The sequence below is a fragment of the Phoca vitulina genome, unplaced genomic scaffold (genome assembly GCF_004348235.1).
Source record: "Phoca vitulina isolate PV1807 unplaced genomic scaffold, GSC_HSeal_1.0 scaffold1, whole genome shotgun sequence".
Taxonomy (NCBI): Eukaryota; Metazoa; Chordata; class Mammalia; order Carnivora; family Phocidae; genus Phoca; species Phoca vitulina.
The window spans coordinates 56,065,099-56,080,984 of record NW_022589704.1 but is presented as its reverse complement, the minus strand read 5'-3'; the positions used below and the strand labels follow the sequence as shown (position 1 = coordinate 56,080,984).

The 15,886-nt window shown below is 55.6% G+C and overlaps 3 protein-coding genes across 3 annotated transcripts in view; all 3 read left to right on the top strand.

Annotated features, from left to right (window-relative positions):
- Window positions 1–1,054, top strand: part of HOXD13 (homeobox D13) — a 1,944-nt gene extending 890 nt beyond the window's left edge. Inside the window, exon 2 of the mRNA XM_032420586.1 lies at window positions 804–1,054. Coding sequence (XP_032276477.1) covers window positions 804–1,054 — 251 coding nt within the window. The remainder of the gene's footprint in view (window positions 1–803) is intronic.
- A 5,105-nt stretch (window positions 1,055–6,159) lies between these two features.
- On the top strand, window positions 6,160–7,121 carry HOXD12 (homeobox D12). The gene is made up of 2 exons (XM_032420452.1): window positions 6,160–6,733; window positions 6,883–7,121. Exons 1-2 carry the CDS (start codon window positions 6,160–6,162, stop codon window positions 7,119–7,121), a joined length of 813 nt encoding a protein of 270 aa, XP_032276343.1.
- A 6,574-nt stretch (window positions 7,122–13,695) lies between these two features.
- On the top strand, window positions 13,696–15,485 carry HOXD11 (homeobox D11). The gene is made up of 2 exons (XM_032420320.1): window positions 13,696–14,476; window positions 15,250–15,485. Exons 1-2 carry the CDS (start codon window positions 13,696–13,698, stop codon window positions 15,483–15,485), a joined length of 1,017 nt encoding a protein of 338 aa, XP_032276211.1.
- The last annotated feature ends 401 nt before the right edge of the window (window positions 15,486–15,886 follow it).

Sequence of the window (15,886 nt, the reverse complement as noted above, 5' to 3'; positions counted from 1 at the left end):
GCACGCCCCATCTTCCCGGGGGGGGGGGGGTGGGGGGGGGGGGGGGGACGGGGAGACCAGGAGGGAGGGAGTGGGGGCAGGGAAGAGAGTGTACGGAAAGAAAGCACTAGGAGTGTAGGTCCCTACTTGGGAGCTGCGCTTGTCCTCCTCGCCCAGCCAAGGTTAACCTGATGGAACAGTTCCTATAGTTTGCCTGAAATTTGTACATTTCTCCTTTGATTTAAACTGTCCCTCTCACAACCCTTTTCTTCTTGTGTGTGGGCATAAGCCTGTTTTTCTCCCACAGTTGAGGGTCTTTGCGTGTGCCCTCTGCTCAGGCCTTGGCCCCTCCTCCCTGAAGAAGTGTCACAGAGTTGGGTCCCACTTTTAAAGGATATGACTGCCCCAGGGTCACCACTAAAGCTTCTAAGAGCTCACAAACTCCAGACACAGCAACACAAGAAATCAAAGCTTGAACAAAAAAACCTGGATTTTTTTTTTAAGTCTGCGTATGTTTGTATGTGTGCAACCAGCATTTGCAGAAACTATCCTTATAACTGTCCCCAATAACCATGCCATAAAATTGAAGGCTTGTTAAGATGCTGGTTTGAGAAACCATGATGATCCATCAAATGGCCTTCACTTTGAAGTGTAAATAATCTTTCTTTAATAATGTGTAAATAATATGTCTGTATAAATAATAATAAAATGCAAGCAGCCTGGTTTTCTTTATTCCCCATACCCCTTCCAAACATACACACACAGCCCCCAGTGGTGCTCCAGAAACCCTGGTCTAATTTTTTTCATGCTGTTTTTTATACCAGGGGATGTGGCTCTAAATCAGCCAGACATGTGTGTCTACCGTCGGGGGAGGAAGAAGAGGGTGCCCTACACCAAACTGCAGCTCAAAGAACTGGAGAACGAGTATGCCATTAACAAGTTCATTAACAAGGACAAGCGGCGGCGGATCTCGGCTGCCACGAACCTATCCGAGAGACAAGTGACCATTTGGTTTCAGAACCGAAGAGTGAAAGACAAGAAAATCGTCTCCAAGCTCAAAGACACTGTCTCCTGATGTGGACCAGATTGGCCAAAGAGAGTTTAAATGCTTTCAGTTGTCTCCAAAAGACCTTCGGAAAGACTTGAATATGTATTTAATTTCGCCCCATCTCCCTGCCAATGATGGCAAATTTTGTGAATTGTTCTTCTCTTTTCCCCTTATCTGGCTCTAAAACCTTTTGCTACCCAACCTGACTCTGTAGTTCTGTTTCTTACTTGTTTATTATTGATTTTGTTCTTGTCTAGTTTTTTTTTTTATGATGTTTTTAATGTTCTGTTTCTCCCTCCAGGCCAGTATAAAGGACTTGAAGTATTTTTTAATAATCCCCCCCAAAAAGAATTTCAGAAGTGCCATTATGATTTTAGGGTTTTATTTTCTTAAATCACTTCATATGCCTGTTTCCAGCACTGATTATCTTCATAATCTACTAGGGTAGAAGGATTTGCAGTCATTCATATCCTGCGATTGGGCAATTTAATCATTAGCTCTCAGCAGTCACTCTGAGGCAAGTGGAAACAGCTCTGGGCAAACAGTGCTCTAGGGTCACTGGGAAAGTCTAAAAACAGGCGGCTGGAGGTACTGTGATGGCTTTAAAAGCAGCTACCTTATTAAATAGGGTTTGTATTGATATTGGAATGAAGACAATCTTCCCTACTTTGGGTCTTTCATTTGCTGTTGTAGTTATATGTGTTTAGTATACTTTGTCGATTTGTGCTTTTATAATCTTTAATTTGAAAATAATGTGTCCTCATGGATGCCTTCATTTCCCCAGCTCTAGATGCAAACATTTAAATGGCTGCAATTGTGAGAGTGATCCGTGGATGGTATAAATGCACACCTTCTCCTTGACCTTGGGTCTGTGGGACTAGAAATGAGGTGATCTCCTCAGTCCCCTGAAAGAGACTGAATCAATGTGGCCATGGGTGGGAACTTTTATCCAGAACCCAGTGAAGAACTTGACTGTCTGAACAAATGTATTGAGCCTCTCATGGAGTTTTAAGACATCTAACAAATACGAAAAATGTGGAGCTCTATAGTTCAAGATTTAAAAAAAAAAAAAAGATGTTTCTGAAAGTGATGATAAATAACTACTTTTAAAGTGCTGCATATTTATACAACTGAGAGATTATTTTTGTAGATGCAAATGTCTGTGAGCTGGGATATGTGTGCAGTGCTTCAGGCATTTAAAAATCACTTTTTTATTCCTAGGGAGATGCAAATAAACAGAACTCTCTTGTTTCTTCTGTGTCTTTATATATTTGTTTTCTTATTCCAAGCTTGTGTTACCTCTTGTGTTCTTATTTATTATAAAATCTTGTTGTCTTGAACATTACGATGTTCCCTATAGATGAAGGAAACTCAACCCCAGTTCTACTCTCTGAAACCTCCATTCTATTTCCGCCACCCCTCTCTGCCCTTTTCCCTGTGGCTTTAACATAAGTAGTGATGTCTTTAAATGAGAATATACTTTGTGGTGTCTAAAATGGTATTTTTTACCAGACAAAAAACATCTCCAATAAAAATTTTACTTCCTTTCAATATTATCACTTTATTCAAATAGTTTTATTTTTTTAAATCAATATGTATGTTTGTGTCTGGGTACAGGAAATTGTGCTCATTTGAAGGTGTTCTTCCTAGAAAGGCTGTTACAAATATCTACTCTCCGAAGGTCTTGAAATTAGACATATCCATATTTGGCCATTGAAAAAGAAACATTTCAAGCTGATCCCTTATCGCCTTCTCTGAGCAGCCTCCAAACAGCATTTGAGGACTGAAACCATAATTGTACACCCTAAACCTCTAGTCGCAATTTTTAGGCACTATGAACTTTCTTTTAGAGGCCTTTTTGCCACTCGGGGAAATGGCCGCTGAGGAACTGGGTGCCTCGCCGTTGTTAGCGCCCGGACACAAATCAATTTAGTGGTTGCTAACTTTTTGGTATGAAGTTAAATACACATGTTTAAAATCTCACACAATGTGTAAACTCTCCTGGCGGGAGGGCTCCCTTATGGATCTGCCAGAGAAAGCGCAGAGACCCAAGGTCCAAAGCTACTTTCGTTTTCTCTGGCCCCGCTTGATTTTTTCATATCTTGCACCGATGGTTGACTGTGGGCGGCCAACTTCGTTTTAACTGACAGAGAAAGACAGAGAGAGGAGAGAGAGGGAGAGAGAACGGACTATGATTCAAACTGGAGAAGAAATAACCCCTGAAAATGGGGACACATCGACCCCGACCTTCCACTTTCAGGAAGAGTTTCTAACATTTTCTCTGTTTTCCTCACAAGATGTGCTTTCATGTGAAACGGGCCTGTTTTCCCTTCTTTTCCATCGTCGTTTTCCCTCCTTTTTTGTAAATTCCAGACTCCAGGGCCGCACTCCATTCCCAGGTCCATTTCTAAGGTTTCCTGTCGGATGGGGGGATTGCCACGAGGTTTTCCTTTCATCTGTAGTTGGCCCGTCAGTTTCCCTCCGCCTAAGAGAAATGGGAGGTTTGCTGAAGATTAAAACTGCTCAAATGCTCTCCGGTGGAATTTGAATTGATGGCTAAATCAATAACAGATGAAGACTTTGCTATTTATATGCATTCCTTTTATATTCCGAATTGAGGAGGGAGTAGAGGAACGGGTAGGTGGCCGAAGCGCTGGCTGGGAGGCCCGCGGGGAGCCAGGGCGAAGGGAGCTTCGGAGAGAGGCCTTTCCTTCGGGTGGAAACTGAGAGGCCGCAGGGAGAACGCCTCCGAAACTGGGCAGGTTTCGAGCGCCGCTGGTGGAGACTCAAGGCCCGCTCGTCTACGCGTGAGTCAAGAGACGAAGGACGCTTTGCAGCCGGGACGCACAGCCAGACAAAGAGGCGGCCTCGACGCTTCCCCGTGTCTGGCAGCCTGCTGGGTGACTCTGACTCCGCTGTCCCGGCCAGCCTTGCTGCCACGATCTCCGGCTTTCCGAGACACTTGGCGGAGCCTGGCAGAGGGCCGTGACCGCACCGGCTGGCGACCCCAGGCCGGCGGTGCCGCCCTTCACTGTTGATCTTGACCGTGCGGCGGCGCGTCGCCAGGCGTGGAGCTTGCTCGCCATCTCCTGGGCGGTCGGCGGCATTGGCAGAGCTCGCGGTTTAGCTCCACGGCCAAATCCTCTCTCCCATTCCCCAGCTCACCAGCCAAGCCTCCTGCCCTTCCCCGCCCCCCCCCGCCCCGCCCCCCGCCGCGCAGTGTGCAGCTTGCAGCTCCCAGCTCCCAGCGTACAACTTTGCTTGCTGGACCTCGGAAATTATAAATCCAGGAGATAAGGTGGGGCACCATCCTGAGCCAAGGAGATATGGAGGGAGTTTAGTTGTTCTAGTCTTTCTGTTTCTCACTTAGCCCTTTTATATCTTTAGTCCCCAGGGGTAAACCGCAGCTGTGCCGCTGCCTAAGGGTCCGGAGAAGACACCCCTGGACTTGGAAATACCGGAGCATCACTGTATGCTGAGACCAGAGGAGACGAGACTGCAGGGATCTCTGGAGCTGGAGCTCCGGGCCTGGGGAGGCTGTAGCTCCTGGAAAACAGGGAGAGTTTCCCAAAGTGAGAGCCTGGATCCCCTAAGTCCTTAGGAACTGAGGTTGCAGCTTATGCCTACACCACCCCAACCCCCCCGAGGACGGGGAGTGGAGTTCTTGTCTCTAAGTCTGAGATCCTAAGGAAACTCTGACAGAACCCTGAAGAGTCCCGGACATCCCCATCCCCACCCCCTACCCCCGCCCTAGAGCGGGAGGAAGAGACCGACTGCGTTCCCCAGAGCCGCCCAATTGGTCGCCATAACTCACACAATAAAGTCGCAGCGCGGTGGTCAGCCTTGCCCTCCGGCGGCGCCTGTGTGGTCTCCGTGCCGGAGCTGGCGGTCTAACCAATTCCAGCTTGGCTCGGGGACCGGCGAGGCGGGCTGCAGGTTGGGGCGGGCGCCAGTCACGCGGTCGCTGGGGTTCTTGGGACCAAAGCAGCAGAGGAGGACCCAGAGCCCTCTGGCCAAACTAAATCGGAGGGCCTGCGGGGGAGGGGGGGGGCTGTCACACTGCTCCCGGCGAGGGACAGCTGCCCCGCCCGCATCCCTGTTCGCCAGAACCCCGAACCCGCCAGCCCGCCTAGGAGGCGCTGAGCCGAGGATCGCTGCTAGCCTGCTGCCTCGGTGTGCCCCGCTGTTCCCGGCCGAATGACTCTGGCTCTTCTGTCCTTCCACACCAGGTCGGGGGGAGCTCGTCTTGCTCTGCCCGCTGCAGAGGAGTTGAACAGCTTGGAGTTCTGGTTGGCAGGACATAGTCGCCAAGGTGACTCCAGGCGATAAAAGGAATGTAGCCTTTGGCCACGATTGGCCAGTGCAGCTGCCCCTTCCCGGGCCAGCATTCTCCATGGACCTGGATGGCCACAACTTTCCTGGGAGCAGAGGGCTTGGCCATGGAGAAGCACACCAGAACTGGTGTGAAACCAGCTTCCTGGGAGCCAAACTTGGGCAGAGTTTGTGATGCATTTCTCCTCCTTCAGCAAATTTCTCGGACTGTGCCGGGTTCAGGCAGTGTGTGGGTCTTCGCTGCTAGACCACTAGTGCAGAATCCTCTCCAGAGGAACAGGGCAGGGAGGAATCGGGGTAGAAGAAGCATTGCTCAGGCCTAGGGATAGAGCTGGTGGCCCCACCACACGGTGGGCTCTCCGTGCAAACCTAGAGGTGCACAGCACTGGAAAAGGCCTTAGCTGCAACTTAAAGCTGGTGGAAGCAAGCCTGGCCCAGGTAGCCAGTGGAAAAAGGGAGTGCAAAGCTAATCAAGACCAAGAAGGATCCCAAGGGACACTCGGGCAAAGGCACCCAATGTCCCCAGCTTCTGAAGCTGATCCCGGAAACTCCCAGTGGTTTCACCTTCGCTCAACGTTCCTTGGTTCTGCCTGGCAGCCTCGTCCTTCGCCATCGAATATTGCGGGTGTTATCATAATACCCTGAGGGGGGGGAAACGGGTCGGGGGATGTAGGCGGTGCTGAAATGACCGGCTTTGAAGAACCTGCAGGCAAAGTTTCGTCCAATCGTCTGAGCCTGTCCTCTTATTCCCGGTTGTAACTAAATACTGCTGCGAGCGCAGCCGAAGCCCTTTGTTGGAGATGTGTGAGCGCAGTCTCTACAGAGCGGGCTATGTGGGCTCGCTTCTGAATCTGCAGTCGCCTGACTCCTTCTACTTCTCCAACCTGCGGCCGAATGGCGGCCAGTTGGCCGCGCTCCCCCCAATCTCATACCCGCGAGGCGCGCTGCCCTGGGCCACCACGCCTGCCTCCTGCGCCCCAGCGCAGCCTGCCGGTGCCACGGCTTTCGGCAGCTTCTCGCAGCCCTACCTGGCTGGTTCCGGGCCGCTTGGCCTACAGCCCCTGGGCGCCAAGGACGGACCCGAAGAGCAGGCCAAGTTTTATGCGCCCGATGTGGCTGCCGGGCCGGAGGACCGTGGACGTGCGCGGCCGCCCTTCGTCCCCGAGTCTAGCCTGGCCCCCGCGGCCGCTGCTCTCAAAGCGGCCAAGTATGACTACGCGGGTGTGGGCCGCGCGGCAGCGGGCTCTGCAGGCCTGCTCGAGGGGACCCCCTGCGCTGCCGGCTTCAAGGAAGACGCCAAGGGCCCGCTCAACTTGAACATGACAGTGCAGGCTGCGAGCGTCGCCTCTTGCCTGCGACCTTCGCTGCCCGACGGTAAACGGTGGCCATGCTCCCTGGGCCAGTTTGGGCTGGGTTGGGAGGTGGGGCGCAGGGGAGAGTGTGGAGGGGGAGGGAGCTGCTAGGGGCGGGCAGGCTACAAGGAGCGACCGGCCGGGCTGACTTGGGTTGGGGCTGTGTTGCAGGCCTGCCGTGGGGGGCGGCCCCAGGGAGGACCCGCAAGAAGCGGAAACCCTACACCAAGCAGCAGATTGCGGAGCTGGAGAACGAATTCCTCCTCAACGAATTCATCAACCGCCAGAAGCGCAAGGAATTGTCCAACAGGCTGAACCTCAGCGACCAGCAGGTCAAAATCTGGTTCCAGAACCGGCGTATGAAAAAGAAGCGCGTGGTCCTGCGCGAGCAGGCGCTGGCGCTGTACTAGCCCCCCGCGTGGTCGCGGCCGGCCGGGGCTGCCTTTGAAAGCCGAGGCCTGGCGTGAAAGAAGAGCTGGGAGTAGGGGCTTTTCCTCCGCGCCTTCTCCGCTGGTCCCACGTACCCTTCCGCTCAGTCTGCAGCCCCAGAAGCCAGCAGAGGATTTGGAGGCCCGGCCAGTTGGGCCTCTAGGCTTCCACCTCTCTGGGTGGGGCCTGCAGAAATTGAAATATAACCTTGGCCTTGAGGCTTCCTGAGTGGGGGCCTGGGGTCACCTGTCCTAGCTCTTGACTGGGGTATTTACACGGGTGCTCACTCTAGCACCCTTGTACTTGGATTTCTGCTTCCACCTAGACTCCCTTTCCTCTTCTCCCCAGTCCTTTTTGAATTTAGTAGGCACCTCACTAGAGCTCAGAGTGGAATTAAATTTAGGACGTCCTTCGGGAAGGAGTAGAAAAGGGCTGCAGGCACAATTCTGTCTCTTTGCAGCCAAAGCCCCTTGTGGCAAAGCCAGAAACTTGGCTCTGGAGAAAGAAAGGGCACCCCCCCCCCCATCTGCCCTGGCTGGTTCGGGAGGACAAAAGCCACCCTAGACATTCAGACTTTGGGAGGAAAGGCGAGAGGGGAGGGACCGTGTGGCTGGACAAATTCGAAGACACCTCGGAGTTTGGGCTGGGCTGGCCCCTCCAGCTGGACAGAATAGGGTGGATACTTCCTTCCTGTGGATTCGAGGGAGGCTGAAGCTCCACAGCAAACTGCAATCTCTAGATAGGACTGGTAAAATTTCTCCTACTTCTCCTATCTCCTCACATATGTCTAGGCCAGAGCCCTGCACTCTGTAATTGGACTCAGCTCTGGTGAGGACAGCTGCTAATCTACTCTGAGGCTGGGTTGCACTAGGAGGTGGAGAAAATATCCAGGGGGAGGAGAAGGGAGTGAGCAAGGAGAGGGGTGTCCTACATTCCAACTGTAAATATGGTTTCCCTCTTGAGGTGGGTAAAGGTGTGGACATGTCTTTCTTGAATTAGGGGAATGGGCCACCGTAGGGAGAGGCGAAAGCTCCTCCATCAGTCAAGGGGTGAAGAAGGAGGTCCCTCAAATCCTTAGCCCCTGGTCGCTGCTGTTGACCAAGTAGAGAAGTTCCCCCTCTCTCACCCTCTTCACCACTGGACAACTCTACCTGGGGCCTTTCTGTGCCTCAGCCACTGTGCCTTTTCTGAGCCCATGTCTGGCCGGCCTCAGTGGTGCCTGTATGGCCCTGGGCCCTGCTGGGCTTGCTTTGTGGAGGCTGGGGTTCCTGATGCTAGATGGAGTTGTTTTGCATGTGCTGGGGTGTCCTGCCTTACCCTCAGAGAAACTGAGCCCCCCCAGCTCCTTCTACCATCCCTACTTCTTTTCCCTCTCCTTCTGAGAAGTAGCGCCCCCCAATTCCTACTGAGATGTATGACAGCCAAAGAGTTGAAGATTCGTTCCCCAAGTCCAATGATTTATTTTCAGTGGAGGACTAGGCCCTAGATCTGGAGTGAACACCTCACAGAGAGTCCCAAGCCTCAGTCCAACTGACCGCAGTTTATGTTTAGACTAATTGCATTTTCTTTGCTATCTAATAGTTGTTGTGCATGTTTTATGTTGTTTTGATTTTGTCAAAAAAAAACACAATAGTTTGTATATATCAGATACATCAAAATGTTTTGAGTGGAAATAAATATCCAGGTCCCAGCCAAGCTGTCAAGGGACTGATGTCAATTTTTCAAAACGTTTCGGATTCCCTCCTAATGATTTTAGGCCACCAAATTCGTTTTTCTTTCCTGGTTGTGGTTTCACTGCAGGTGTTGACTGTTCATTAAATGAGAAAATGGCTTCCAAGTCAGTCAGAAAATGGTGTATAAAAGCCTATGAACAAAATGTGTATGAAACATGCAAGTGGGAGGAGGGGGGACTGTGGGCAGATTGGAGGGCATTAAGTGAACTCTCAGCTTGTTGCAGGCCAGGGCTTCTGTATTTTGCTTAAATTCTCAAACTTTAAGGCTTGCTGTTGGGGGCGGGTGGTGCTGTTAAGATATGAGATTCCTCAGATTATTTCAACACAAAACATCTCTCCCGGCCATGTTTCGATCAGGCTACTTTGGAACAGGCTATGCCCTGTGGAAATCCTCCATACTGGCACCTCTGCCTGCAGCCCAGCAGGTTCCCTTGGGAAATGTGGCCTCCGCACCCCGTAGGCCTTAGGAGCCTCTAGCTGAGGCTGGGAAAGTTAAAGCCTGCTCAGTATGCACCATCCTCTTGCAGACCTCAACTCCCAGGTGGCTTTGAAATGGGAACTAGAGAATTGCTAGCTTTTAGCTAGTGGAAGAATTAGCAAAACCATGAAATCTCTAATACCAAGTAGTCAAGGGCTCAACTCCCCTTTCCTGAAGCAAATTTGCTGGGTATTTTAAAATATTTTTAAAACAGCTCCTTTAAGAAAAAATACAACGGCGGGGGAAAAAAGAAGTAAGAGGCTGCGAGGCCCTCTTTAGAAATGTTTTCCCACCTGATGGGGCTCAGGGAGGTAGTGGTACCCAGAGCTGAGTCTCTCCCCCAAAACAGCCCAACAAAGGCGGAGGCCACACGCAGACCTCAGGTCCAGAGAGCTGGGTAAAGGACTAGGAAACCGGAATTAGACGTAGGCCCTAGGATAACACAGAGAGACACTTTCTTTCCAGTGTATACCATTCAATCATCATGTTCTTTCTCTTTAGCCTGGGAGGTGGGGTTGGAGGAGAAATTCATGGAGACCACTCCCCAAAGAGATTGAAATTATTCTAAGTGTAAAATCTCGATTGTCCGTTGGGGCTTCAGCAGTGTTTTTCAAATTTATCCCCTTTACTGATCCGCACAAATACAAAGGCAGGGTGGTGTCCTCTCTCCTTTCCTAGCCAAGGTCCTGGCGGGGATTTGGAACCACGACGAAATTCCTAAGAAACAAATGAGAAGAGAAATGATGCTGAAATCTGAGTGCTCAACATTCCCTCACACAAAGACAAATGCGTCCTCCAAAATACTGCAGTCTGGGCAGGCCTTTTGACCAAGAAAAAGGGTTTTAAACGAGAAAAAAATGGCTTCGGCTGACATTCAACGGGCTGCAAGCTCAGAGGGCCGACCGCGGGGCTCTTAAGGCCTGGGGGCTCTCCCCGAAGGAGGCTGGCTAGTGAGGCTTCCGGGAGGCCGGCTGGTGGAGGAGAAATCCAGAACCGTTGTAAATATTCATGTCTGCGGGGGGGGGGGGGGGGTGCCTCTTCACCCCGCCTCTCCCAGCTGTAATCACCCCCCCTTCGTGAGGGGGGGTGCACAGCGCCTGTCCGACCGTCCTTGGACAAAGGTGATCTCCCCACATTTTTGTTCTCCAGTCACTTGACTTAGGGAGCCCATTCCGAAGGCTCTGCAGGGAAGGGACTGGCTCTGGGTGTTTTCCCCCGCGTTTCTCCTCTTCTTTCGTTTCCTAAAAGAGCATAAATAATTAAAGTTTGGCAGGGAGGAAAAGCTTTCTTGCAGAACTGTAGTGGCAATAAATGAAATGACTCAGAATCCCTTCCCCAGTCAGCTTTTACGAGGGCTGCCAGACAGTGTCTGTTCACGTTCTCCAGATACCAGGGGCGCCCTGACAAAGTTAAGGTCAAGTTAGTGTCTTATCTTGGGTGGCTCAAAATTACCGCATCGCGTCTGGGCGCTGCGCGGAAAGCTACCACTCGCGTAGCAGTTGGACGCCAGAAGGGTCGGATGCGCTCCTTGTGCTTCGAGTGGGGCCGCGCAGGCAAGGACAAGGCCACAACGCCGGAGTCTTCATGGTAGGTTCTCGCGGGACGCGCGGGGTCGGGAGACTACGGTTTTCCTTGGGTTTTGAGGTGAGGATCGAGGAGGGAGCTGGGGCAAAAGGCCGAAGCGGGCTGGGCCCAAAATGAAAGCCCAAGGATGGGTGTGGGGGCGGGGATCCGCGCTAACGCGCAGCCAGGGGGGTCCGCTGCCCCTTCCCCTATGCACCCGCGCGCCGCTGCAGATGGCGCACCCTCCCCCGCCAAAGCGCGGCTCCAGCCCGAGCCGCCATCGCCATGTCGTTGAACTTGAATGGTTCCGTCCTCCCCATTTCCCTCTTCAGCGGTCAGCAGGCTCCGCTGTGGGGGCAGCGAGCTGCCTGTGCCCCACCCCGTGTAAAGGGAAGGTGCGAGAATTTTGCGCACTCCCAGACACGTAAAGACCCGGCTGGAAGAGGGGGGGCGGGGTCCCTGCAGCCGCTGCCCTGGGTCCTGAGCTGCCGCAGGCCAGTGTGCGGTGTCCGGGGAGCCATTTTAGGAGAGAGATCCAGGGGCGTCGACCACGAGCCCGAAAGGGAGAGGCTTGGGCGGGCGATGGAGATGGGAGGCAGATAAGTGTGCTGGCGGTCTGGACCGAGGAGAAAGGGGCGAGCAGGAATCTGGGCGAGGGTGCCAGCTGGGAGGGGGGTGCGCAAAACGATGAGCAGTTCTGGGGCGGGGGGAGCCTCCTTGCCCTCCAGTCGCCACAGACCTGTTTGCGCAGTGTTCGGAGGAAAGCAGAGATGGGAGGGGGGCGGAGGAAGAAGAGTGGGAGGGAGAAAAGGAGGGAGGAGAAAAAGCGGGGGGGGGGGGGGACAACGGCCAGAAAATAGATATGAACTCGGATCGCCCGCCTTTTCTCTGTCTGTCGGCATGGTGGGCAGAGCCTGCCACACGGGCACTGCGGCGGCCGGCCAGGGAGGGAACCAGCCTCACAGCCTGCAGCCTGCCCTGGGCGTAGGCCTGAGGTCCAGAACCCAGTGCTGGGATTTCCTGGGCTGAGGAATCTTGGGCAGAGAGGCAACTTCCTGCCCTCGGCTCTGGGATTTGGGTTTGAGGAGCTTCTTTCTGAGAGACCGATTTTACCTTTGGAAAGCGCTGGCTCTCCTGGAGGCGGGAGTCCAGGCCTCGCCTGGACCCCCGGGCTAGGAAAGAGGGACCTGGCGGCCGTGAAGGAAAGTGAGGCCTTGGGGCAAATGGATGGGGGGCTCTCAGGGCCAAGTGCTGCAGAGAGGCTCAAGCAAGGAGGAAAAAGCTGCTGAGAGCATTCCGCCCCCCTCCCCAGAGCCAACGGACCTCCCGGGGGCTCCCCCCCACCACCACCCCGCAGAGACCATGCCGGCCCAAGGCCACTGCAGGAGCCTAGGGGAGACCCGGCGGCGGCGTGGATGCGTAGGCCTTGGCGGGTCTCCGACGCAGCGAAGGGGCTGGTTGTGAGGCGGGCTGGTCGTAGTCCAGGCCAAAAAGCAGAGAGGGTGAGGAGGGTGGAGGCGCCAGTGGTTTGTCTCCGATTGGTGGGGAGCGGGAGGCCAGGCACCTTTAGAGTAGGACTCCAGATCCTTTTGTTCACCAGACCCCCCAGCTTCTAGAGGGCCACGGGGCGTCTCTGCTGGCCGAACTTCCTCCTTGCTTTAGCATTGGGAGAGGAAAGGCAGAGAGGCGACAGGGAGAGCACAGAGGTGGTGACACACAGCTAGAGGAAAGGAAGAGAGAAGATCAGGGGGCAGAGAAAGAGGAGAGGAAACGAGGAAAGTAAGAAGAAGGAAGAAGGCAAGAGGGAACAAGAGAAGGGAGTGGGAGAAGAGAGGACAGGAGGGAAAGAAGTGAGAAGACTGAAGGGAGACGAAGGAAGGAGAAAGGGAGACGAAGGAAGGAGAAAGGGAGACAGGAACAGAGAGAGAAGAGAGGGCGAGAGATCCGAGTGGGCACCGAGGCCCGGGCCTGGGTGAGCTCCTCATAGGGTTTTGGTGTGGGTTTTTTCGAGGCTGGCACTCGCGCTCCCGGGGTCAGGAGTGGGGGGAGCCACGTTATTCTGCGATGAACGCGCTGGGCTGAGAAATATGTAAATCAGGGCTCCGTGTGCCCCGAGAGTGGCACAATTACGCCCCTTGAGAAAGAAGCAACAAGCTCCTGACCGGCAAGCTGCAGAGGGGTGGCGGCGTCGCGGGGGAGGGAGCGGCTGCAGGAAGGGGTGTGGGGGGTGGGAACCTCACAACCTCACACCTAGTCCCCTGTGCCCCGGGCTGGGGCTCCCCCCTCCGCTCTCCGCTTCTTTCCCTTCCCCCTTCCTCCCCCTTCCTCCCCCTCCCTCCTCCTCCCCGCCGGCTTCGGTCCGCGTACTTAAAGCGGCGCGGGCGGGCGGGCGGGCGGCCCAGCCGGGCGGCGGCAGATGCACCCAGCAGTGGCGGCCGCCGGCGGCGCACAGGTGACCAGCCTGCGGCTCAGCCTGGTCAGGGAGCGCCCGGGGAGTCCTGGCTGGAGCGGGAGACTGATCCGCCCCAGCGCGCGCGTGCCTCGGCGCCAGGAGCCGTCCCGGGGCGTGTTGGCGAGAGCTGATACAGATATAAGGACATTTCTCTCCATGGCGTCACGTGACATAATTACCACCAGAATCAATCAAGATGAATTGCACGTCAGCGCCCGGTGGGGATTTTTGCTTAGTTGATCCTGGCCCAAGCCTCTTGTGCAATCGATGGCTCAGGTTGGCGGCGCGGGGAGCGGCCCGGGGCTCGCCGGCGCGCACGCCGCGGAGCCATGAACGACTTTGATGAGTGCGGCCCGAGCGCAGCCAGCATGTACCTGCCCGGCTGCGCCTACTATGTGGCCCCGTCGGACTTCGCCAGCAAGCCGTCCTTCCTATCGCAACCGTCGTCCTGCCAGATGACTTTCCCCTACTCTTCCAACCTGGCGCCGCACGTCCAGCCCGTGCGCGAAGTGGCCTTCCGCGACTACGGCCTGGAGCGCGCCAAGTGGCCGTACCGCGGCGGCGGCGGCGGCGGCGCGGGGGGCGGTGGCGGCGGGGGCGGCCCCGGCGGGGGCGGCGGCGGCGGCGCCGGGGGCTACGCTCCCTACTACGCGGCAGCCGCGGCGGCGGCGGCGGCGGCGGCGGCGGCCGAGGAGGCGGCCATGCAGCGCGAGCTGCTCCCTCCCGCGGGCCGCCGGCCGGACGTGCTCTTCAAGGCGCCGGAGCCGGTGTGCGCCGCGCCCGGGCCGCCACACGGCCCCGCGGGTGCCGCCTCCAACTTCTACAGCGCCGTGGGCCGAAACGGCATCCTGCCTCAGGGTTTCGATCAGTTCTACGAGGCTGCGCCCGGGCCCCCATTCGCCGGGCCTCAGCCCCCTCCACCTCCTGCGCCGCCGCAGCCCGAGGGCGCCGCCGACAAGGGCGACCCCAAGACGGGGGCCGGTGGCGGCGGGGGAAGTCCCTGCGCCAAGGCGACCCCCGGCTCGGAGCCCAAGGGGGCGGCAGAAGGCGGCGGCGGCGATGGCGAGGGGCCCCCGGGGGAGGCGGGGGCTGAGAAGAGTGGCGGCACAGGTAGGCACCCGGTGCGGGGTGGGCGACCGGGCCGGGGCGGGGGCGGGGGCGGAGGGGCCGCGGGCGCGGGGGGGCGGCGGGGGCCTCCCTCTGCTTGCGCCGTTTTATGTGCTACTTTATAAGCGTTCGAAGGGGTTTATACATCCTATAAGATTTCCCGGGCCGTTGTAAAGTGTGTTTACGATAGGAAACCAATTTAGGTGGGCTTAAGGTAGACTTCGAAGGGGACATTAATCGCTGCAGAGAGATTTTCCCCAGTTTGGGGGGGTGGGTGTTGCTAGAGACCATGGAGTGAGGAGGGGAGATTTCAAGCCACTTTGTGAATGTGGACACTCGAGCCTCCTGCTTTTAAGGGGGGTGGGGTGGGGAGATCCTTGAACTGGACTTTATCCAAGCCTCTGGCTGACGCGCGCTGCTGGCTGGAGTAGAGCAGATGCACGGGCGCGCTCGTGTTTCTCTCCCTTCGGGTTCCAACTCAGAGCCGGCCTTGCCCTCTGCTTCTCCACCTCCGTGCCAGGGTGTGTGTGTGTGTGTGTGTGTGTGTGTGTGTGTGTGTGTGTGTCTCCGTCCGGGCGTGAACACAGGTCCACGCCCGCACTCTCTCCTGTGCCCGCCCATATATCATCCCCCACGACACAGGCAGGGCCTTTCAGTGGCGGCAGGGGACGTCCCCAACGGGCCGAGGCCTGGCCCTCGCGCGGGCCTGGGCCGGCGGGCGGGCTGCAGTGGGCAGCCAGCGGCCTCTCTCACCTCTTGGTTTCTCTGCCTTGCAGTGGCCCCCCAGCGGTCCCGGAAAAAGCGCTGTCCCTACACCAAGTACCAGATCCGCGAACTGGAACGCGAGTTTTTCTTTAACGTGTACATAAACAAAGAGAAAAGACTCCAACTCTCTCGGATGCTCAACCTCACTGACCGGCAAGTCAAAATCTGGTTCCAGAATCGCAGAATGAAAGAAAAGAAACTGAACAGAGACCGTCTGCAGTATTTCACTGGAAACCCCTTATTTTGAGAGCTCCAGGAAGCATCCCTCTTCCCGAGCCCCACTCACCCACCCACTTCCCCACCAGCCTGCCCTGGGCAGGCCCAATGTTCTTGGGTTTAATGACGCCTCTTCTCTGTGGAACTCCACGATTCCTTCCCATGGTCAACTCGGGACCTCCCAGCGACCACTGCTGCCTGCGGACGAGGCCGGGGACTTGGCCGAATGGATCCTAATAAGGGGAAAATGGTAAATGCAAACGTCCCTTTACAATTTTACTGCCAATGTGCTGTTGTTCTCCCTCCCTCTCTCCGAGTCCCCGTGGGGACGCTGTGGGATCTGTAGAGAGTTAGGCCGCTGGGCTGGAAGGCGCTTGTTTTTGTTCTGAGTTTAAGGGACCTGACCATCCCCCTTGGTGAATGCAGATTATT